The sequence below is a fragment of the Zonotrichia leucophrys genome, chromosome 3 (genome assembly GCF_028769735.1).
Source record: "Zonotrichia leucophrys gambelii isolate GWCS_2022_RI chromosome 3, RI_Zleu_2.0, whole genome shotgun sequence".
NCBI classification, from domain to species: Eukaryota; Metazoa; Chordata; class Aves; order Passeriformes; family Passerellidae; genus Zonotrichia; species Zonotrichia leucophrys.
The window spans coordinates 22168107-22193150 of record NC_088172.1 but is presented as its reverse complement, the minus strand read 5'-3'; the positions used below and the strand labels follow the sequence as shown (position 1 = coordinate 22193150).

The 25044-nt window shown below is 40.0% G+C and overlaps 1 protein-coding gene across 1 annotated transcript in view; it reads left to right on the top strand.

Moving 5' to 3' along the window:
- Positions 1-7710: 7710 nt before the first annotated feature.
- The window catches only part of MYOM2 (myomesin 2), a 75317-nt gene continuing 57983 nt past the window's right edge, over positions 7711-25044 (top strand). Inside the window, exons 1-7 of the mRNA XM_064710124.1 lie at positions 7711-7758; positions 12284-12361; positions 14210-14342; positions 15356-15475; positions 17104-17242; positions 17419-17576; positions 18428-18520. Of these exons, the coding sequence (XP_064566194.1) occupies positions 14236-14342; positions 15356-15475; positions 17104-17242; positions 17419-17576; positions 18428-18520 (617 nt within the window). The 5' untranslated portion in view covers positions 7711-7758; positions 12284-12361; positions 14210-14235. The remainder of the gene's footprint in view (positions 7759-12283; positions 12362-14209; positions 14343-15355; positions 15476-17103; positions 17243-17418; positions 17577-18427; positions 18521-25044) is intronic.

Here is a 25044-nt window from a genome sequence, read left to right as displayed (position 1 = left end):
CTCCTGTGCTGCTGCAGTATTTGTGTCACTTGGGAAACAGTGCCAGTGGATGGGATTGGGTGCAAGTGTAATCAGAAAGGCCACGGAGGCAGGGAAGGAGGACAGCTGTCCTAAGCATTCAGAGCTTTACATTCTGTGCCGTTCTGATGTGACGTAAGTCTCAAGATATTTATTAAGCTGGATGAAAGCCTGCTTTGGTCTTGCAGCTCTCTGAATCTGCCTAGCATTTATTTAGGATATGTTACAGTAGACACCAGATGCTGGTGGTACCTAATGCTGCCTAATTGCAGTAGAAAATGAGAGCAAAAGAGACAGGTGGTGCAAAAATATTACTGCCATCTCAAGCTATCTGTGTATCTGGAATACATATCTATCTCAGATTAAATAGAAAAATAGTTTGATTCAGATATCAGTAAGGTAGAAATCAAAATATATGTACTTAGATCTGCAAGTTCTTCAATCAGTAATGTAAACATTATCTCATGATTAAAATACAGTTACAGGCCAGTATGTGAAACAAGACCTAGTCTGGATGAATGATGAAAAAAGAGAACAAATTAAGAATAACTTTTTTAAGTTTTCTTTTATCGTGAACAGTGTTTGAGTGGGGAATTCTACAGTTTTTATTTGGGTAAAAGCACCCTTTGAAATGAAATGAGGCTTTGACTCTATGTCAAATAAATCAAGGACAATAGTGGATGACTGATTCAGTGACAACTTAATGGCAAAGAATGAGAAGATTAAACAATCAGTGAAATGGCATGGACAAAGAGTTTAGTAAAACCTTTCCATTAGGAATACTCACAGCTGTACAGGGGGAGCAGTGGCAGGAATGGAGAGAACTGGTGACCTCCAAATGTAGCTTGATCTGAAGCACCATAATATGGACCATGGACAGAAACAGCAGCTGGAGATTGGGATGGAATAATCAAGGAAGTCTCTTCAGTAAGAAGATGTAATGAAGTCCTGCTTTGTTTTTTATGCACTATGGCATTGCTTTTGAAGATCTGGAGAAGCAACTACTGAGCAGTTGGAGAAGATTCAGCATGGTTCATTAAACATTCGTACTAAACAGTGGTTTCTTTCTTGGTTCTTACTAAATATATGCAAATATATCAAAGCAGTGTAAATCTGGGGCCTGCCTGAGACCATCAGTCTTAGCACACTTCTCGTTATATCTACCTATGGTAAAATCATTCTTTTGCTTATAGCAACTACAGAATCAAAGATATCCCACAATAGTGAGGAACAGGAATTAAGGGGTCCAGCTGATATAACTCCTTAAGAAAATTGTTCCTGATCTGCATTTGTAATGGTTCTTGCCCATTTACAGTGAAATCTTGTCAGATCTTCATTCCTTGGAGCTGCTGTGGATGTAAGTAATTTAGTTCTGAAATTAAAATATAATTGTAATCTGAGTTACCTGCTTCCAGGAATAAAGTAAAAGTTCACTATTCTAAAGTACAGTAATGACCATATATGTCAGGCAGTATATTGTGTGACATGGGACATCACATCTATGTGCTTTCAGTGACATGAACTGTTGGAGATGCCAGAAAAAGTTCAATGACCTTGAACAGAAGGATATGCCTGAACTTGATACTGTTTGAGGCTTTCATGTCAGCTCTCACATTGGACTCATAATCAGGCACTGCTGTGTGATCTGTGTATTCCTTTCCTTCTCCTTTTCCTCTGTGAAACAGGAGCAGATGATTTCCACATTATCTGTGTAAGGATATGTGGAGTGTGAGGAGATTTTACCTGGAGATGTTGAGATGGAGTGAGCTAAGATCCTGAGTGCTGGACCAGAGGTGTGAGAATTGGTAGACCTGCATAAAGTGAAGAAGAAATATTTAGGGGAAGAAATCAGAGGAACAAAAAGAGAATCACCCAGAAAGGGCTATCAATGGGGCTGACTGTAATTTATAAAGAACACCTATCTGAATAAGCACTGTGCCTGATCACCACAGTCTGTCCTAATTTATTCAAACCTTTCTTAACTATCTCACTCTTCATCCATGTGTGTGAGTACAACAGCTGGCTGCCAGCTGTTGGTGTCAGACTGGGGGTTTTAGGTGCCCTTATACTCTACATATCTGGGGGCACCCATGGCTGTGGGTGCCTGCAACATCAGCCATCATGAGAGTGTGCATCTGTTTGCAGCAAGCACTGACACAGAGAGAGAGGAGGTAACCAGACAGCAAATGTGTGTGTGCTTGTGAACCTGGAGGATGTCATGTCTGACCTTCAGCTGCTGCCAGCTCAAGAGGAGAAGGGGACAGAACCAGAGTCATTTCCAGTCGGAGACACAAACTCAAACACAGAGGTTATGAACATTAGAAAACTTTTTTTTTCCTGCCCACTGTGAGAGTACCCAAGAGCTGGCCTTGGTTGCCCTGAGAGGTTTTGTATTCTTGTCATGGTCTAACCCCAGCCAGCAGCCAAACCCCACACAGCTGCTTGCTCACTCCCACCAGCAGGATCAGAGAATTGGAAGGGTAAAACATACTCCTGGGTTGAGATAAAGGTGGTTTACCAGGAAAAGCAAAAGCTGCACACACAAGGACAGCAAACCAAGGAATTCACTGCTTCCCAAGGACAGGCAGTTGTTCAGCCATCTCCAGGATAGCAGGGCCCCATCACACTCAGCAGTTACTCAGGAAGACAAATGTCAACATTCAAAATGTCCCCTCCTTTTCTTTCCATTTTATATACTGAGCATGATGCTGTATGGTCTGGAATATCCCTTTGGTCAGTTTGAGTCATCTCTCCTGGCTGCATCTCCTCCAAACCTCCCATGGACCCCCAGCTCCCTCACCAGCATGACAAGCAGAAAAGGCCTTGGCTCTGTACAAGCCCTGCTCAGCAATAACAAAAACACCTATTATCAACCCCATGTTCAGAAAAAATCCAAATCACAGCTCTATATCAACCACTGGTAACTACCACAGCCAAAACTACCACAAGTCTTCATCTATTGAAATATTCAAAATCTGGATGTGACCCTGGACAACCAGGTCCAAGTAGCCTTGTTGGAGAAATAGACCTTCAAAAGTCCCTTCCAACCTCAAACTTTCTTTGTTTCTGTGCTTCAGTTGTCTGTGCTTGTCTGATGTGAATTCTGTATGTAAATGCTGTTATGAGAAGTAATCCCCACAGCTGACAGCTACTGAAGCCTGAGCAGATTAAAACAGGCTTTGAATGGTGCTGCTTAATGGTGGATTTTGAATGGCAGCTGCCTTGCCTTCATTCCCAAGTGTGGAGAAGCCTCTGGACCACACCCGTGCAGTGTTAGTCCCTGTCTCTGCCTTCTTACAGCCTGTGCTTCTCTCCAGATTCAGTGTGCTGTGGATGATACTGGGGTTAGTTGATAAAGATAACTGTGGCAGCAGCAGGTCCCTGCCAAGTGTGCTGTGTGACACTGGAATAAATACACCAGGATAACACGGACATCTTTATGGTCCTTGTCTTTGTACAGGTGTCATTGTGAAGGTAAATGAAGAGATGCCACTGAGCTGATATTAAATCAAGAAGGATATGAATCTGAGCTTTCCTGAGTCAGTAAACCTTAGCACTGACTCTGATGAGCTTTGCAGTACTTTCTTGGACAGCAGGGGGACACGTTACTGTTTAGGTATCTTAAAAGAAATAATTGATTTGCTGTAACTCAGTGAGTTGTGGCTCAGTGGTTTGTTTGTCTTAGATATAAATGAGTATACTTACTAAGAGATTCATTTTGCCTTATGTTGCAGGGAAAAAAATCCCAACATTTTGTATGCTCAGGTATTTTAGTGTTCGTTCAAAGACTTATGCTAAAGTTGTTTGATGTTCTGGTTCAGTTCAGTCTAGCTCAGATGAATTGCTGATTGAAAATCCTTGTCTGGATGTTTAAAACATCTTGCATCTAATGTGGGGGTTTGTAGCTGCTTTGTTTTCCTTCAGTTGCCATTGTCCTCTCTCCTGGGAGTTGTACACCCTTCCCTCAGTTGGAAGTGTATTTTCCTCCTCCTCTTCCAAATTACTTGACTCTTCTCTGGTCTCCTCTCCACACAGCACAGTCTCATTTCTGGGAAGGGTAGTTTAAGCTTTTGACAGTTTTCAGCTGCATGAAACCAGTCTTAAGATACTTACAAGTTGGGCATTAAAAAAGAAAATCAGAAAGTTTTCGTACAATATGAGAAAATGCATCAGGAAAAACAAGAAAATAAGCAGAAAAGAGGTACTAGAGAGATAAACACTTAGGCTTCTTAGAAGTCAGTATGGGTTTGTTCTCTCCCCACTTGAAAGAAGCAGCAAGGTGTATTTCCCTTGGGGATTTGTGCTCCATTGCACATTTACAGTGCTGTCAGCAATCAAGCGCATCTGTTACTGCTCTCTTGCTAGCTCATCTTCATGAACAGATGCAGTTCCTCCAAAACTGTTTTGAGTTCAGTCTTTCAGGTGCTGGCACTCTCCTCTGAATGAGACACATTCTACTGAGTTCACATGAGGACCCAATGACCAATAAGCCTGAATTTCTGACCTGTTGTCGTTATAGTACAAGGGTTCCATGTTGCTAGAGTTTCACACCTCCTTGATGTTTCTTGTAGGCAGCTCCTCTAGGCACTGACTCTTCCTTGTCCTCACAGCAGCCAAATGACTCCAGTTCCCACCAATCCACTCATTTATAACACTCTTCTGATTGGCTACAGCTGTGGCCTGTTAACATCAGGCCTGCTCCTAATCCTTAATAATTAACCCAGCTACAACTCTTTAGGGGATAAGATTACTTTCTATGCTACCTTTGTTTACTTATGTTCTATCCCCCTACACTGACCAAAGGCACCAACAGAGCAGAGAACATTATTTATTTTTTATGTGGTTGAATTTGCATGCACTGTTTTGTCTTTCATTTGTAATACCAAGGGAGATCCTGGGACTTGGGTAACTGTGAAGAGAGACTGCTCTAAGATCACCAGTGCACAGCATCCATTGGCTTTAGAAACCTCACCATAGGGCTGAGTTAGGACTGCTGCAGAGATGAGGAGTCTCATTGCTAGTTACCCATCTTTTAATTTATATGAAGCTATAAATATGCAACAAGCATTTGAGGAAAGCAGCAGTTAACATATCAACAAAGCTGGGCTTCAGAAGCTGCCATAAAAAGATGCATTAGGTTTTCTTGGAACTGGAGAAAGATAAAAGCATAAGGCCACTATTAAGGCACCCTTATAGGCTAAAAACATACCTCTTCTAACACTATTACATTTAATTTCGTTAGTGTTTTGATGTTTAATCCAATGGCTAAAATGCTAACACCTCTTTTTCCTGAGCTCCATTTCAGTTCTTTGTCTTTCCCTTTGCTGGAGTAGTTGAGACATTACTTAGGCCTGTATCAGTTAAGAAACCCACACCAAGGGACTGGCAGGAGATAAAGAAGTAATTCTAAAATACCAAATTCACAGATGGATTTTAGCACATGCTAAGTTTACAATGCTTGAGTAATCCTTTTGATACCCTGTTAAATCTCTGCTTTAGAAAAGTTCTTAGGGAAGATCTTCTGTTTGGGAAGTGGAAGGATCAGGAGAAGGCCCCTTCTCTGTTAGGGGAGAAGTAGGAATATAATGTAAATTATTTCATAGTTAAAATGATGGATAATTTTTTGTGCTCTGCTGCCTAAATTTCACCACCAGTGAATAATACAATATTGCAGTTTTCTCTTCTATCTTATTTTGTAATGTCTGTGAAAAGAAGAAGAATTTATTTATTGTCTTTCCTGGAAACAACCTGGAGCTGGCCCTCCTACCTAGCCTGTTCTTGCCTTTGGCATTTTCCCCACAGTCCTTAGGATGCACTTCCATATTTTTGTCATCCAGCCACACCCTGAAGAAAACTTAAAATAGAAGAGTGCCCAAGTGTAAAGGCAGATGGGGCAGGCTGTAAATGCCTCCATTTCTGTAGAGATAATAAATATAGAATGAGAAATGAAAAGTAGAGTGCAGTGAGAACTTTAAAGTCTTCCTGAAAAATGACCTTTTACCTCCCACAGGAAAATTCAATAGGAGAGAAGAGATGGAGCTGGGTAAGTAAAGTGGGTTTGCTCTGGATTATTACATGCTAATTACTTTGACAGCTGCTTCTGAAGCAACATCTACATTCAGGGCATATGCAGTCATTCCACTCTGTCTGTCTCTGTAGATCTAATTCTGTCAGACTGAGTTATAATTCAAGATCAATGGGAGGAAGGGAGAAGTCTGTTTCAAGCAAATGGTAGCCCTAGATGATACAAAAGTAAGAAAGATCCTTACCAGAGCTATTTAGGAAACTTGGATGAACACTGCAGATGGGATAAGAATCAGTGATTTAAAGGCTTTTCCACCTCTTGCTCTGCTTCCCTACATGTATACATCAGAAGAATATATGACTTAAAAAGAATATTGTTCATGTATCAGTCTCACATACCAAGCAGTGGAAGAGATTGTCATTTAGTGACTTTGACAATGACTTGATTTCTGTATAAGTAAATTGAAAATAGATTTTTTTATGCTTAAATAATTTTAAGATCAATGAATTCCCTACTGTTTGTATGTTGCTGACTCACTGATTATTTGAGTCATTGTGGGCTAAGTCATGAGGTGTGATTAGTCTGTCATATAGCCAGGTTTTCTCAGGCATGTTGTCCTATTTCCAGACAGAATAAGAGGAAGGTGATTAATTATTCATGCTTGTCACAAAGCCTTGTGAGAGGTACTTCCTTTCCCTTTCCCTTTCCCTTTCCCTTTCCCTTTCCCTTTCCCTTTCCCTTTCCCTTTCCCTTTCCCTTTCCCCTATGGATGCAATCCCTGTGGGGCAGTCTCTCACCAGGATGGGGCAGAGTGACTGATCCCAAGCCTTCCCACTCTGCAGAGCCAGTGCTGCTCCTCTCTGCCATCTGGGCATGTCAGAGCCACCACAGTGGTGCCTTGTAGCTTCTGGGCAGAAACCTAGGAGCCCTGCAGGCAGCAAGCATCCATTTTAGTCAGTAATAATCAGGAAGCATCAGGGACCACCAAGGTCTCACAGAGTGACTGCTCTGGCTGTACTTTTTCCTCTGGACGCTTATGTTTCTATGCATATTAAATTCTTTCTACTTTACCTACAAGACATAGAAAAATCTCTCTCAGATTGACTGGTGATGTATTAGAGATGGAAATAATAGGGGTTTTATACAACTGGTATGCCTTCATTTGTTGCAAACATTCTCACATCCAGGGAGCTCTTAAGGAAGCAATAGGGAGGCTCATTTTACAGCCCGAAGCACCGAGGGGATCTCATGTCTCTACTAATAATCTTCTGAAGTTTATGTCTCCTCACTGGTCTTCCAAGTTACTGATTATTTTAAAACTTCAAACTTTTCTAAATAAAAAATTTAAGCTGTTTTCTGGCATTCAGTTGCTTCCCATGTGCTTGGTGTTGCTGGGGAAAGAAACCCCACTTTTAACATAAGCAGCTGCCTTTTTAAAGAATGAGTTTGCCTTTTATTAAAATTCAGTATTAAACTCCATGTAGGCTAATGCTTTTCTTTTGCCTTTATATCACTCCGTTATTACGTATTAGGCTGACCTCAGTTTTGGGAGAATCACTTGGTTGGTTCTAAATATAGCACTGCATCTGCCCTTAAATAGGAGTGCAGGGGCAGTAGCTTCAGAGAGAAGAATTATTTGTTTTCCTTGGGCAGTGTTTGCTAAGCTGGGAAAGGCTGGTCTTCCTCTCTGGTTTACAGTTTTTCTATAGCCTTAGGTAAGTAAATTTTCTATCCATGTTTTTCTTGTACAGAACAAATGAGAGTGCTTATAGGAGGAGGTTGGGTGCTTTCCCGTGGAAAAAAAATTACTTTCTTCAGGGAAAACAAACGATAAGTAGGACACAAATTGATTCATGAAAAGCAAAACAAAAAAATAAAGAAAAATTGTTTTGTCCTGTCCAAAGTCACCTTGATTTTATTGTGCATTCCCTCTCTTTCTTTCTGCATATAAAGATCTACACTGCAGAAATCCATAGCTCTATTGGTATTTGTGCTTTTCCAATTGCACAAATATTGGCAATGCCACTTTCTTGTGCGCTTATACTGTATGATTTTTTCTGAAGTCTGTGTGTAAATAATTAAGTATAAAATCCTATAGTAGCTAGCAAAACAATTTGGCCTGCTGAAGAATGGGATGTAGGTAGGCAAAAAAAAAATCTACTTTTATTTTGTGTCTGCCATGTTTTCAAGTACATGTTTCCAGAAGATATGTTTCTGGTGTCTGTATTACTCTAAAATAAGTGGTATGTTCTGTGCCACATGAAAATTCCAGCTAAATACCACTGATAGAGTCCTGGGAAATCAAGTTCATGCTCTTGAAATTATACCTGTGTGTTGACAATTCCTATGAGCCAATAAAAATACCATAATAAAGGATAGTGAATGTTGGGATGGTGGGAAATGATTTTTATCATCTCACTGTCCAATGTTCTTAGCTGTCGAGTTGAAGGGATAGAATACACTTGCCAAGTAAAGGGAAGTCTTCAAACTTCATCAGAACATGTCTGAACATTTGGAATGTTAGGGTGGCAAGGATCCAAGTCAATGTGGACAAATTTATCCTCATTTATATCCCAGTCTTGTATGATCATGAATTCACAAGGTAACAACCACATTAGTACCCTACCTGGGATATACACTGTTCAACTTCTACTAGAGATATGGAAAGAAATTCAGTTTGGAAGCCTCCACTCCTCTCCTTCATGAGAGTCACAGAAAATACAAAATTACATTATTTTATGGACGCCCTAAAACACAGGATCTGGTGCTTCCCTCCACAACAATTACCGTGCTGGAGGGAAGGGTACCCATGGCTCTGCCTGCTGTTCACCTGCACAGAGCAAAGGTCCCTGTCAAGGGCTGGGATATGACTGTGACCACCCATTATATATTTCAAATTACCTCCACACTAACTGTCCTGGATAGAGTGTGAAGCAAGCATTCAGGGACTATTACAAAATCAAGATGTTCAATCTAACTAATCATAGATGTGCTATAGTGGAATAATTGCATTAAATTTACTTATTAAGAACATATGGAATTAGGAAAAAATATAGACCTGTGATTAGTAAAAATGATAGATCTGTGATGGCTGGTACTGTCAGCTGCTTGAAAATGGCTTTATTGGGTATTCAGATAAGTAGAAATAGAGGAGAGAACTTTTTTTTTTTTTGTTATTATGTTTAATAACAAAAGTAATGCATGCATTTTGGGGAAATATTTGAATCTGTTTAAAACAATTGGTGAAATGAGGAAAATACTATTTCCATGAAAATGAGGTGTGGTCAGTAAAACATAAAACTAAACATGATGTAGCTAAAGAAATCAAAAAGAAAAACACAAAAACTGTTCAAGTTCACTGGATGATGTCTGGAATTCAGCAGAGTAAGCAAGTGAGAATTCCATATGACTTTTTTTTTAATGATGAGCATTTTTGTTCTATTGTCAAAAGAGCTAAAACTGAATAATTATGTGGTCTGAACAGGATCTTCAACAGAAGGCCTGAAACATTTTAAAATTACAGTGTATTTGAGTAGGTTTTTAATTCACAAAATATATTTTTTTGTGGAAGATCTAAATATACACATGTGTACAGAGAAAAAAGACTGGAGAGACATATTAGAAATTTTGTCATATCATTTTTTTATCAAATTAGTTTCTTATCAAAATGGAGAAGAATTACTCAGATCCTCTATATACCATTCTGTTTAGACTGCAGTGTCTAGAGCTGCATAATGACTCATGATGGTTTTACAAGATTTACACTAAAGTCATTTTATGGGAGAAAATGATAATATGTTATTAAGTCTGCAATGTCTCCAGCATGGATATAACCATCTGGAAAGGATTGTATATTTTTTGAGGCAATAGGGTAATTTTTTATACTGGTAATTAGGAGCAATTAATAGAAGATGGGTTTTTTTCTATCTTTCATTATGGTATGTAGGTGATATGGATTTAAATGTATTTTATCAGTTAAATATCAAGGGCTTTTATGCACCATAAAAGTATAAGTTGGCAGCTTCCTGAAAACATTTAACTTTGAACAATGTGGATAACAGCTAGCAGAACAAGAGACAGGTAGAGAAAAAAATGTCAAAGTCGTGGGAAAAACAGGACAAGCCCTCAAATCTGCAAATGGACAAAGAAATTTCTGTCTACGTGAGGACAGGCAAGGACCCGTGAATAATTTTGGCACTTCTGCAGATGGCCAGGAACAGGGATGAGCACAGAAGTGCATGTTGCAGGGTATAGCACAGGCAGGTCAGGCTGAGAAAATACATGCTGTACAGTGCATTGCTCATGACACGAGCCTCCTGAGCCTGGGAGTGAAGTTATCTATCTATGGTGAGTGCAGCCATGTTCCTCTTACCATGGCATTTGTCAAGCCGTCCATCAATTTAGCTGGATGTGTGCCTGCTCTCTGAGGCAATGTAAATGATCATGCTACAATTTACTGCTTGTCCTTTAAATCTTAAATTAACTCACTTATCAGACTAACAATGTTTATATCAGACCCTTGGCTTCTCTGCTCAAGAATGTGGCCCCTTGTCACGTGGTCCTAGATTACGGCTTTCTATTCAGATCAGTATTACTGTGTCACAAAACTATGCATATCCTGACCTGGGAGCTTGGCCTTTTACTCATGGTCAAGTAAAAATTGTTATATACATGCTACAAAGTATGAAGAAATGTATGTTTTTGTAAACTGACTTGAACAGTCTAATTCACCTGTGGTTGATGTCATTAATCCTTAAGGAGATTTTGGCTGAGGTAATATTTTTCTTTGTGTTTAATAATCTTCTGGGTGGTTTATACAGCACTTAGATTAGTGCACTTTAGGTCCTTTTGATATCCCCAGCATTTACAGTAATAGAAGAAACAAATAGGAATAATAATAATAAAAAGGAGTGCAATGATGCTACATGGAACTAACAATGTAAAGGTCAGATGAGACACCAAATGTTTTAGGATCATCTTTTTCCTGTAATTCTAGGTTTTTTTCTTGAAATTCAGGGTTGTTAATAGGATTTGCATGGATGTAATTCATGGATTGTTTGTGACACACAGGCCATGTATTTCAGCAACGCCTCCAAAATACTTGTGGTAGAACTTGGTAAATAAGACTTGAGATTTGCTTTTTAATTTGTTGTAATCATTCAGATAATTAATTTGCCTTTCTCTGGACTTATGCTTTTTTGTCGTTGTTGTTATTGGACCACTTCCCTCATCTCACTTTTGAGTCAGTTCTACCAATTCACTTGCCAATATAACTAGGTCTCCAGACACTGTCATTAATAAATTTGGTTCATCTAAATCAATAAATTCACTGGGGTTAAGCTGTCATCAGCATATCATGTTCTCTGTCTTAGTGGTAGGTTGTCTAAATATTAGAAAATATTTCAAAAATCTGATATAAATGTGTATCAGTGGAAAACCAGTAAAACAGCCAACATATTGTTCCTAGGAATACAGTATATAAGCTTCTTTTTTCAGGAGCTCAATACCCTACATGCTGTTTTGACAGTGGGACTTTGATTTTACTCTTCTGATACTTGTCTTTGCAGCACTATTAAGTATTAAATACATACTCTGAAAATGTTGTTGCAATTAACTGATGATTTCGATTACATTTGGAATTGTTGCCAGGCAGCTCCCCTCTGTGTTAACAGAAGGCAAAGTGAGTCTGGCTGCTAAAAAGCTCTCTTAATTACTTGCATAAAGGATGTGAGTGGATGGCTACCCTAGTTTCTATACTAAAGGTGTTTGGGTAAATTGAAAAATATATGAACCAAAATTTGAGGATTCCTGGGTGCTGACAAATAGAAGAAAATACACTAATTAAAATGTAAATTTTACATTTAATGAAAAGGCTGGACTCTAAGTGACAAAGGTGTTTTCTCCTCTCTCAAAAATGAAAATAACTTAGACTGATCCACCCAGATAAATGGAAATTTCTCTGCAATCCTTATAAAGTGGATCTCAGTGTGAATTATATACATACCAACATTTACATTGTATGTTGATAAATTCACAGAATTATTTAACTTGGCCACATGTGAACATGAGTAACGCTTAACAGTGGAGTGAGCTTAATCTGTGTTTGACTTTTGCACTTTCATTTAGGCAAAAAGACTAATTAAAAATAGAGAAAAGGGAAAATCATGCCATTGCCATAAATATGACAATATTTAATGCCCCATAGTAATGTTGTAAACCTGTCTAATTTTTGTTTTGCAGTGTCTTGTGCTTTGCTTAAAGCTCTCATTACTGAATCTGTGACTGGTCATTCTCATATCTTGAAAAAGAACTGAAAAGGTAACTGTAAGTTATGCAGAAGCTGCAGCTATGAGGTGATAAACTGTAAAAATCTTCTTCGATCTCCGAACATTATAAAAAAAGATGTGACTTCTATTAAGTATACCTACTGTTTGCTCCTTAATTTTTCTTGGAAAAGTAAAAGTAGCTGATATGAGAATATCATAATTTGGGAGCACCTAGCTCTGCCTTTGACTATCTGCAAGTAACAATCAGACAGTTACAGTTTTTTACTCTTCTTAACCAATGACTAGCATTTCCTTTTTTTGATAAATACTATGTGCTGGAAATATGGTACATATTAACTGTCATTTTAACTTGTTAAATGTTTTATCTAAATGAGTTTATAAGATTTCTTTTCAAATCCCTTAGAGCTTTCATTCGATATACATCATGACACTGCTTATTTATGTGACTTTTTATTACAAATTTGCAAATTTGGACTTTTGGTGTGGGTCTAAGTCAGGTTCTTCTTGCATGGTCTAGATCCAGGCAGGGCCAGGCTGTGGGGAGCTGGAGACTGGTTGTGCTGTGAGATTTCTGGGGCAGAAACTGATGGCCCTGGGGACTGACATAGGGTCCTGGGCTATGGGCAGGGGAGGCTGGGCTGGGACAGTCAGGTCCATTGCCGTCGTCAAGACCCTGACACACTCCTAATATGTATTCCCTGGGTGAGCTGGTGCTGCTTCCATTGCCATGGGTGCCCTGAGATGGATCCCAGGCTGTGCCTCAGCCTGTGCCCTGGGCGCTGGCAAGGAGCTGGCAGCCTGCACCCAACAGGGAGATAACAGCAGGGATGCCCCTCTCAGCTTTTAGTAGGGTATTGCATGTTACTGCAGTAATTTACTTGAGTAAATCTTCATCTGCTTTATGGACTTATACTGGGAGCTTGCTTTTGTTGTTACTGAAGTGTAGGTGCCTTGTGGGGGAGGTTTTGGCTGTTCAGCTGGGATCCCTCACCACTGTGGGGACAAATGGCCCAGAAGTAGAGAACCCCATATCCCACTGAGCCTGCAGTAAGCTGGCACCTACTCACAACATGGCTCATGATATTCCCCACTTTTGCAAGAAATTGTCATCATATTTCTAATGAGCACAAAGGGATGTAGGTAACTCCATGTTCTTTCAATAATGTGGTTGGTAGTCTGCTTAAATCTAACTCAATGGGAAACGTGGTTTTGTCCCCCACACTGCTTCTAGGGGCACCTAGAATGTTTCTTAGAACCTTCTATCCAAATATTGAGCAAAAACTATGCCATGCTTTGGAGAAAGTCAACAAGAAGGAAACCAGAATGATTTATAGTCCAGAAAAAATAACCCACAAGGGAAGATTGCATAAGCCAGCTTTGTTGAGTTTAAACAAGAGAGCAGGAAAGAAAAGTAAAGAAAATCTTCAACAGGCTGCTACAAAAGTGAGAGAATATTGTCTATTTGTTGTCATGGTGAATTGAACAAAACACAGTGAACATAAATTGCCAAAATGGAAAAAGTGAAAGGTTTGAAGAACAGAGAGCTGAACTGTCTAACAATGGCCAAAAAACTGTCAAATTTCCATCCCTGAAAATTTCTCTGGAGGCGTTAAATGACATCTGCAAAGAAGGAGAAATATGATCTGCTGGAATATCTTTTATGCTATCATCTGTGATTCCATAGCTCACACTGCACGACTGATAAGATACAGCCTGAGGTGTGTGACTGATGGCTCTATCTGTCACAAATTGGTGCAATTTTATACATTTGGACATATTCACACACATGTCTACATATCAAAAAATATCAAACCAGAGTCTGGAATATATGGCTAGATGTGTGCATGGCTAAATGTATGGCTAACTCCACTCTCTGCAGGAATTACTGGCTGTCACAGAGGAAGCATGTCTTCAGTAGCAGTGCCATTTTACCAGAGGAGGCACAAGCACTTTGATCAGTCCTATCGCAACATTCAGACAAGATATGTTCTTGAGGAATATGCAGCAAGAAAGTAAGTGCTGTGTACTTGAGCATAAGCAGATCTCTGTTTTGGGTAGTCAGTCCCTAGAATCAAGATACTTACCTTTCCCCTCCACCCCAAAAAGTGTGATTTATACAGAATGATAAATTTGCACTTCCTTCCATTGGCATGCTCCCTGTCTGCAGTCTCCCACCAGCATAGCTAAACTTCCTAGCAGCATTGCAAGATACCTACACAGGCCTTTTAACTTAGGATCTGTCCTGTTTGGTACCTCTAAATTTAAAATTATTCTTTGTAGGCTAAAATTTAAACTCTGACTTAAGAAGAATTGCCGTGAAATTTATTGTAACTCATAGAAAAAACTTTTTACCCATTCTTCTGTATGACATTATGATATTCCTTCCCCTGAAGTTGGCTATAACTAATTACAGATTTTGTGATTCAATTTCCTTTTTAAGCTTAAATGGAAGCTTAATGCTTCTCATTTGAAATCTCAGAGTTTTAACCAGAAAATACACATTCTTTGTATCTCAGAGCCTGAAATTTTGTATTGCGGCTGCTTCAGAATCGCCGTTCTTCCTACTTAGTAATTAACGTGCCTACCTAATTGTCTAGCTGGTCCAGTTTCCCTTATGAAAGAGGAAAGTTGCAGAAAGATCTGTGAAATACAGAAAAGCAAGAACACTGAAACACACAATGCTATGGGGAATCTTTATGATTTGTGTATTAGACAGTCTGGTACCCTTGGAGTTCACTGAAATGCTATCATCACACCTGAATGATTGAGGACTGAAATAAATATAAATTTAATAGAATGAAATAAAAATGCCTAATGACCCCAGTGACAGATGATGGGCATTAAGCCCTGGAAGGACAAGTGACAATCACCACTTAGTGCAGTCAGTGAGAATGCAAATGTTTCTCGCTGAACAGTGCTCAGTCACGGTGTTCAGCTCATTGAGCTCAAAGTAATTTCTTTGACATTTGTGAGTTCATGTTTTACCTGAATTGCTGGGTTATAACAATGTCTTTTATATTTGAAGGGCTGCTTCCAGGCAGGCTGCTTATTATGAATCGACTGGCTTGGGCAAAACCACATGCAGACTCTGTGCCAGGAGGGCACGCACCTTGGCGCATGAAGCAATGCAGGAATCCAGGAAAAGGTAAAGCTCTCCTGGTCCACTCTGACCTGTGTAGTGGCTCTGGTCCCAACTCTTTTGCCAGGGCTCTTTTCAGAGTTGACAAGATTGGAGGCTTCTCTGTCACTGTTCTTCACTAATCTATTTTGGCTGGAACACTGAATGACTGAGTGTCACTTTCAGTCTCATATTTCAACCCAGAGTTGTTCCCCTGGTCCCCACTCTGACCCTTGAAAACAGCTTTAAACCAAAAATAAATTAGAATCCACCTAGTACCCAGAACTCATTTTGAACAGAGCTACTCTACTATTCCTAAATTTCTAATTTGGATCAATTTAAATGTTTTAAATTCTTTCCTGAATATCAAAAGGGTTTACTGTCATGTCTCAGTTACTGCCTTGATAAGATGTCCCAAAGTAACCATGCTGATGGCAATATTCCCCTTAGTGAATTTCACTGTTTCTGCTCTGCTATGCTCTACACTTACTGCACCAAAAACATAGAGGCATTATGAGAAGGAATTCTGTCTTATTTGTAGCAAATATGTTGTGCAAATCATACACATCCATATGGTTCTGGTACTTGGATCGGTTTGAAATATATAACCTCAGAACAGAAATCTCTAGGAAAATCAAATGATTTTGTATGCTTTAATTTAGGTTTTAAAAACTGTTTTAAAATTCAATAATATAAAAAAAAATGGCAAGACATGGCTGGTATTTAAAGTACATTGAAATGGTAGGTACAAATAATTTTTTTTAAGTATCAGACAAAAAATTTCTTGATTCACTGAATTTTGTGGAAGTTTTCTTATTTGGGTTATGCTTTTAGAGTCTTGCCATATGTTGACTATGTTGACAGACGTTAGAAATATCTGATATTCACTACCTTCTTTTGTCCTGGGAAATAAAAGAGAATCAGCATGTTTACTGAATCAGCATGAATGAAGGAAACTGAGCTAGCTCCTCCTAAAAACAGTTATGAGTTGGGGTATTTTTAGGAATTCTGGAAAAATCTGTAGAATTAGGTTTTCAGGAAACAGCTCACAATTTTTCCCAAACTTTATATTTTCCTGGTAGTTTCTATAATATTTCCTGCTCGTCCTTGTCAAGGGACAGCTTTTTTTGCATGCAAGTGTTCATCAAATCCTTGTGAATTCCTTGGTCTGTGTCTTTCAAGTGAAGTCAGACGATACAGCCCGTGGAGCTACAAGAGCTCCCCGGTTCTAAAGCCTCTAAAGCTCAGGGTACTATGTAAGCTAGACGCAACTTTTAAAAGGTTGTGAACAGGCATAGAACTTGCCTTCACTTCTCTGCCTTCTTGTGTCCATGGGAAGGAAAATCAGGGGCCAGAAGGAGGCTAGGCAGGTTCTTGATCTTGATTACCAGAGGACTATGGGGAACCATGTCAATGTGACCATAGCAGAATTCAAGACTTAGAGGATATGGCCCCACAAATACAGAGGGAAAGAATACGAAGAAAGTTCACATGATTTTGCATCCTCAGGATATGCACATAGATGCAAAGAATGATTCCAAACCTAAATTTTACATCCTACTGATATGGTTTCATAGCCCTTGGTGCCCTGAAGTATATGAGTGACAAACTTAAACCTTCACAGTGGTTACCTGATTTTTTTTCTTGTCCCACAGGACTCATGAGCAAAAGTCTCATGTAAGTGATGAGAAAAGAATCCGTTTTGCCAGTGAATTGTCTGCTTTGGAAAAAGAGATTCACACTGCCAGGCACCGAGCTCGAGAACATCTGGATAGACTTGCTGTGCAAAGAATGGTACCTGCTCAATCTTTTTGCTCCTATGCAAAAATAATTAAAAGGTGTACTGAAATTTAGGCCTGTGCTTCAAATATGAGTAATGATTAAACATCTTTTTGTGAATTTAAGGTTGGATCTCCAACTGTATCTGAATCTGGTGCCAGATGCCTCTTTTCTTTTCCCATGTTTAATAGGTAGAAGAAAATATGGCTCTGGAAAGACATATCATTGAAGAAAGAATAAGTCGAGCTCCTGAAATTCTAGTGCGCCTGAGGTCTCACACCATCTGGGAAAAGATGTCCGTGAGCCTCTGCTTCACTGTGCAAGGATTTCCAACGCCTGTTGTACAATGGTAAGAGACTGGCCTTTCCTAGCCCTCTAAAAATGTTGTTAAGCTTTTTTCATTTGAAAGTTATGCCATAACTGATAAGTGTCATGTGTATAATGGCTTTGTTAAATCCCCTTTATAATCCTCCTAGATGTGCTGGATTGTAGCAGTTGATACTGCAGTGGAAGGAGTGGGAGGAAAACTTGCTGAGTGGCCCCGTGCAATGTGACAAACAAACTCAAGCACCTCAGAAGGCAGACAGTGGAAGGCATTCCAGTCTTTCTGGCCATTGAGTTTCCTGAACACACAGTAGCAAGTGGCAAAATACACAGAACTCACAGGCTACTTTCTAAGCCTGGGTAAATGTGCCCAGCACCACTGTTGTCACAGGCCGAATCTGTGGTCATTGAGGAGGATATAAAGGTTCTTTCAGCTGCCCTCCTCCCTGGACAGGTGCTGTCCTATAAATATGAAAGCCTCAGGCTGGACTGTAAAGACCTGACATGAGGCATAATTCTGTTGCTGCTCCCCTTTATTTGTGCTGAAGTGTTTTACTGTGGTGGAAGATAAAGTTTGCTTCCCATCTTGTGTCAGGGTTAGTGGATTTGAAAGTTCAAGCCCCATGCCATCTTCTCTTTACTTCTTTTTCTCATCTTCTAGATTGAGTGCACATCTTCTCTTTCCACTTCCTTGCTGCTATGATGGTCCTGCTTTACCTTCATGGCCCAACATTTATCTATCCACACATACTGGAAAATACTCTGTGCAAGCAGAGAGAGTTCACATAATAGTAACTTCTATGTTGATCAAAAGATTTACCAGGTTAAGGGATAGTTGCTGATATTAATGAGTTTTATTTTTTTCTTGATTGTCAGGTACAAAAATGAGGAATTGATTTCTCCTGCAAGTGATCCAACAAAGTACAGAATTGAAAGCAAATATGGAGTACATGTGTTACATATAAACAGGTAAATCTTTCTGGAGAATAAACTAGCTTTTTATACTCTATACAAAGTATTTTATATCAAATAAAATTAAAAATTCACACAAGGGCTGTAAGAGAATTGTTAAATTCAGCACACTTTTCTGTTGGCACTCACTTTTAGGCTGGAGAAGGTTCACTGAGTACCTGAATATTAGATTATGAAAATGAAATGGTAAATTAGATATTTGTATTCATTAACTTCAGCAATCTATGAGATATAAAAAGAAGAGGCAGGTAGGTGAAAAAATGGTAGTTCCTTTTTTATTAGAATTATATATTCTCAGCATTTGAAGTGGAAAATTATATGTTCTTGTCATGATGAAGCTCTTTTAGGTAAACAAAATACAGCTGGGCAGGGCAGGGATACATGGCTGTATTTGTTTTACTGTATGCTAGGTCCTGCTTAATTTTTCACCTCCTTTTTTTTCTTCTTCTGCAAAGTAAGGACGTGTAAATAACTTTTTTAAAAGGTTCTAATGAAAGTAATTTTATTTTTTCAAAATGTTAACTTTGTGATATAGAACATGCTTGAGTATAATCACTTCCCATAAACGAATCCCATGCTTTCTGAAACAATTAAAATGTTACATGACTTCGTGTGTGCTTTTTAAAAAAATAAAAAACCCGAATAAAAATGAAGAAATTACTACAATATTTAAATAGAAAATTAATATCTAGAGCAGAGACAGAAACCTCTTCTTTAATTTCTCCAGAGCATGAACATCAGCTGCACTGGAATATTTGTGGCTAACACTTGGCTGGCCAAACATTTAATCTATCCTGTCTCCATCTGTCAGCAGTGGAAGCAGCCCTGAGCACAGCCTTGTGGCATTAGTACAGAAAATAAGTGCATCATTTCTTCTGTCTTTGGGAAAGACTACTTGCCTTTGTCATCCTGCAGCCAAGTCCAGCCCAACTCTCAACCTTTTCATAGCTCAGGATGGGAGAAACACACCCCTGTAGAGAACCTGGCAGCAAGAATCACCAGATTGTTGCTTCCTAAGATGCTTCAAAGGCACTCAGTCTTCTACCCCCAGGCCATGCTTGCTAACTGCTCCCTGTGCCCATGGAATCTGTTCTTACCACTGCTTCTTCCTGCCAAGATCACTTCTGAAAACAATAACAGGAGGTTAAAATATAAAACCAGCTTGTCCTTTTTCACTCCTCTCCCTTTTAGCAGGGAAATGGAAAAGTCTCCCCTTTGTCTGGATATGTGTGAGTGCCAGTCAGGAGATGAAACTTTGGTCACTTCCTGATGGTGAGTGGCTGTGATTGTTTATTTCCCTTGGTAGCGCTCCTGAGGAGCTGCTTGGTGAGTCCAGATGTCAGTTATGTAGTGGCAGGTCCCCTTGTGACATTTTGGGAGTAAATAGCTTTTAGAAGAAATGAGAATCAGTGCTGATGCTGCTTTCTGAGCACCTGTAATCATGAGGCTGAAGGATAATAATGGCCTCCATCCCCATGGTGATTTTTATCTTTTCTCTGCTGGTTATCAGTCATGTAGGCACAACCAGCTTTGGGAGTGTTCAGACCCAGCCACATTTCAGGCAAGTTCAGACATACCACAGAGTCATTTATGGGCACCCACTCAGGTTTCCCCACTCCGTGTCTGCTAGTCCCAGACCTGTATGTACTCATGCAGACTCCCTCACATTCAGCCAAGCTGCCACCTTCAGAAACTCTTGCTCCATTTCTCTTTCATTCTGTCTGGCAGTGTGGTCTTTTTGCCCCCTAAATATTCCTGGCTGCTCACCCACAGATTTCCCTTCTACACTTAATACTGGGGGATGGTTATGATTCATAGACCTTATTAAATTAAAATTTCTAATTAATTTTTTTCTTTGTTACTAATCCATTTTATTTCAAAATTTGATCATCAGCTGTATTTTCTGTCCTAAAAACACAGAAGATGGACATGCAGAAAATGGAAGAACATTTTGTTAGAGCATAATTAAGTGTATCTTGCATTGAAAGAAATAGATAATGCTTAAAATTATAAGTTATTAATGCTTTTATGCAAACATATCAATTAATTCTATATCTTCCATTAATATCTTTGTGCACTTACATTTTGTATTTTATGAATAATTTGTTTCTCTGGGAGGTGGAGCCATCAGGAGTTTCTTCCTATCCACTTCTGTGCTCTTCTCAGCTGTTCATACTAAAGTGCTGAGCTGAATGTAATCTTATCCACAGCCGCTTAGAACGGCCTTGGAATTTCTTGGCTACTTTTCTAGCACTTCAGCGAAGCCCAGGGAGTGAACTTTTTCCTTCTGATGCAAGTGTGTTATTTATTCCTGTGAGTATTCCCTGAGCCCAGTGGAAACATTCTTGAGGCACCAAAACCCTACCGTCACCTTGTTGTCTTAAAGTAGTAACAGGACACAATTTCATCCCCCCCATTTGCTGTTCCCCAGAACCTATAAGCCTATACAGTAACCAGATAATTTTAATTTCTCTGTCTCATATTTTTATGATGCTATGTTCTCAATTTACCACACTTTTTGCATGCATTCAGAACTATCATGATTATATAGTATTTCCTTGTTCTTTTTAAACTTCTTCAAATTGGAGTTTGAGCTCAAGGTCTCCCTTGAGCAGTGAAGAAAAGGAGTTTAGAGTTTAAATCTGTTCTTTGCAGATCTCATAATGATTGCAGAAGTGATATGCACTGGGGTAGTGGTTCATCCCATCTTTCAACTCACATCTGATAGGTTATTAGGAGGAGACTGTGAGGAATCCTTGGAGGAAAAGCTCCTGGTAGTTCAAATAAATTATACGTGTCTGAGAATGTAAGGGTTTGTTTAAATGTATTTTTTTATCTCACATAATTTAACTATGGATAGGCACATAGTAAAAGAAAAGATTTCTGTATCAGTAGTAGTCAAGACGAGGGTGGCCATTGCTTTATGAAACAGCTGAAAAATATTTCTTAGGGAATGTCTTAGAAATTAACAGTTGTAACATTTTAAACTTCTTGGTTGCTAACACTTGTTTAGCAACAGAGTTGGGCTTTTGTGTTTGTTTACTGTGAAGACTTCTTAAATGGACCACCTGGTTTTATTTAGCTGTGATCGACTGTGTTATACTCCCAGCTACATTGACTGGTGTGTAGAGGAGACTGCAGGATGCTCCTCCCTGGGGCCATTCCTGACTCCCACCCCTCAGTGAGCAGGAAGATGAGCTGAGCTGGGCAGGGAACATCAGACATTCCAGGGCACTGCCAGTGTGGTGTGGCCACGCTGGTTCATATATACAACTGATTCATATACACACAGGTTCATGTATATAGGGCTCAAGGTCTGACAGCATTTTGCCTTTCCTTAGGGCCCTCTCCCTTTCCTGTTTGATGAAGTCCCAGCCCAAGCAGTGACAGAGGAGCAGGTTTGGAGCTGCAGCAGCAGCAGCAGCGTGCAGCAGAGCCGGCAGAGTGCAGTGTAATGCAGTGTAACTCCAGCCGGCAGAGTGCAGTGTAACTCCTGCTGGACAGGCAGAGTGCAGTGTAATGCAGCGTAACTCCAGCCGGCAGAATGCAGTGTAACTCTGCCGGCACAGGCAGGGCCTGCAGAATGCAGTGTAATGCAGTGTAACTCCAGCCGGCAGAGTGCACTGTAACTCTGCCGGCACAGGCAAGGCCTGCAGAGTGCACTGTAACTCTGCCGGCCTCTGCTCCGGCGCCCCCGCCCTCAGCACTACCCGCACCGCCTCAAAAAATGAAAGCTTAAAAATTGAATGAGCCCTCTCTTCTAGCTATTCTCATTTAACAAATGACCCTGTGCGGTCAGTAGAGTGCTATTTTAGTTTGATTAGGCACGAAAAGCTCGAGATGATTTAATCTGGAGAACGCGGCGCGCCCTTTCTCCGCCGGAGGGGGAGCAGGGCAGGGCAGAGGTGCTGGGACTCAGGCAATCCTCCGGCGGAGCCCGCAGAGCCTTTGGCTGTGCCGGGTGGGTGGACTGCAGCTCCCTGGGTTTTGCAGGAATGCAGTATCAGTGGCTGTACAGGCAGCAAAATGGTGTGCTGCTCTCCTTTCCTTGCTGAAAGGCAAACAACAGCCCCCAAATCCCTGATCTGCTGGTTTGCCAGTCACTGTCCCCTATAAGCTGCTGTAGCTGGGGGCTTCAGGAAATGGGGAAATGAGGTCCCTCTTCCGTAAACATGAAATCCAATCAAACAAAAAGAATCAGTCAGATTCATTCTGTCTGGAGAATCAGGGCAGGATATGGCAGTTCTGCAGAGTATTTCCACAATTTGATGTCACATAACACTGAAAATTTTGTCATTTGAATTCAAAGGAGTAATTTTTAACTCTGTAATTTACTACATACTGCCTCGTGTTCCTTACATGCACTGAATTGTGTTCTAATTCAGGCAAAGATGCTGTTTCACTCTTAATTCTTGTGTTTAAATGTACACTAGGCAGTTGGATGAATATATGCCTTTTAAATAGATGTATCTGCCTGGGGAATATTCCCCACACAAGTATTAGCACTTCAGAACCTCATGTGGATTCAGAGCAATTTAATATTTGCAAAAAAGTATTAGTACCTTGGGACAGATACAGCTCTGCAGTCACATTTTATGCTATCTAAATGTACTCTATGCATATTTTATCTGACCTTTGTAAAGGCTGAAAAACACATTCTCCATCATAAAACAAGAATAACTGTTAGACCACACCTTGCCTCCTGGGTACTACAAATGTAGATTCTAGCAGGTCTTGACTCAGTGCACTTTACAGTGCAATTTAGGAAATCTAAGATTCTTTTAGCATACAAGGAAATAGATAATTTCCAGGATAATCCTCCATCTGAGCATTATCTGGCACAAAAGAAAAGTCAGAACATTATGTAACTTACCATCCTGTCCAACTTTCTTGACAGTGAATATGAAACAAAAGTTCTGTCTAGCTCCTAGCCACTAAAACCCTACATTTCCAATATAAGATTTAAAGGGGTCTCAGTGAGTACTAGGCTGTCTAAGATTATGTCTCTTCTGGATAGTCAGAGGAGTGATCATAGCAAAGACATATAAATTGCTTTCAAAGCAGTAAGCTGCAGAAAATGGGTAGAGTTAGTTGTTTTGACCTCTTAAATAGCAAGAAGTGCCTGGCCTGTGGAATTATGTGTTCGTAATAACTGTAAGAGCCTCCTTTCTCTTTATAAAAAAAAAACAAAGGGTGCTTTAAGAATGTGGTCAGCTATTTGGTCAGTTACTTCTAATGCTCTTCCTGAGAAAATTAATTATAACTCTATTACTAACTTTTGTGAAATATTTACTTCTAGATTTTGAACTTCATTTGGCTAAAGATATGACCCTTTTATGAATCTCCTGTCTGTTCTAGAGACATTTAAGATTATTTTCTGTTTTCTCTACCTTGGACACCATCACAACCAGAGCTCATCAAAAGATGTTTCTTGCTGTTTCTTAAGAGAGCAAAACTATGGGGAGGGAATTTAGATGAGCACAGATATATATCCATTTGAAAAGTTAATCAGATATCTCCCATTCTACTTCTTCCTTTTCGGGAGACAACTTTGCAGTTCTTACACCTTTACGTTTCTGACACTTTGAGTGGTTCAGTACAGTTTGGGACCCCAAGTTAGTCCACAATACATGTTTCTTTATTTTCTGGATTACTTTTAGGCCACCTGTTTTTTAAAAATAAATCTCTCTTTAGATCCTAAGTCCTGTGTAATTCTTACAGATATTGGTTCCTATTTAACAATTTTATCTGGTGTTCTACTGGAAAATGAAGTCAACACTGAGAGCAGATGATGACTGGTTTAAAGTGAGATTCAATCAGAGTTAACCTCAGTCAAGCCATGCTGTGTTTTTATCTTTGTTGTGAGCACTCTATAGGAACAACAAAATGTTAGAGAGCAGTTAAGTTGGATTTAAGAGAAGTGAAGCAGCCTGAAGTAATGCTTTGTTTATGTGAGGAAATGGCCTAGTGCAGCGGTGCTGGTGAAATGTTCATCACTCATTTATGAGCTGGGTGCTGTGTGCTGTCTAAGCCATGCCCAGGCCAGGCAGGGATCAGGGCTGGTCAGCACACACAGGATGGCTCTCCCAGCAGTGTCCTGCCAGGACAGGTCAGTGTGCACCATCCTTTGACAGGGTCTGGCTCATCCAGGGGAAACCTGGCTTTGCAGTTGTAGGAGGACACTGTGCACCTCTGTGGGTCTTTGGCAGGATGTGGGTTGGGCTGTGGCTTGAAGGGCAGGAAGCCTTTGTAGGGCAGGTACTTGGGGACAAGGACTGCAGGGCGTGCTGTGATATATTCCTGCCACTGGTGCCTAGGAATTGCACTCCTGGGCTGTGCCTGCCCAGCAAATTAAAGACATGCTCTGCCACAGTGACCTCCTGGTGTGAGACAGAGTCATTTTCTCACCCTTCAGGACAGGGCTGCCAGACATCCAGACTGCTTTCTGGAAAAGGTCCTTCACTGTCTCCTGAGCTGTGTGTGGGAATCCTTTTGGTGAGCTGGAGCACACCAAGGCTTGG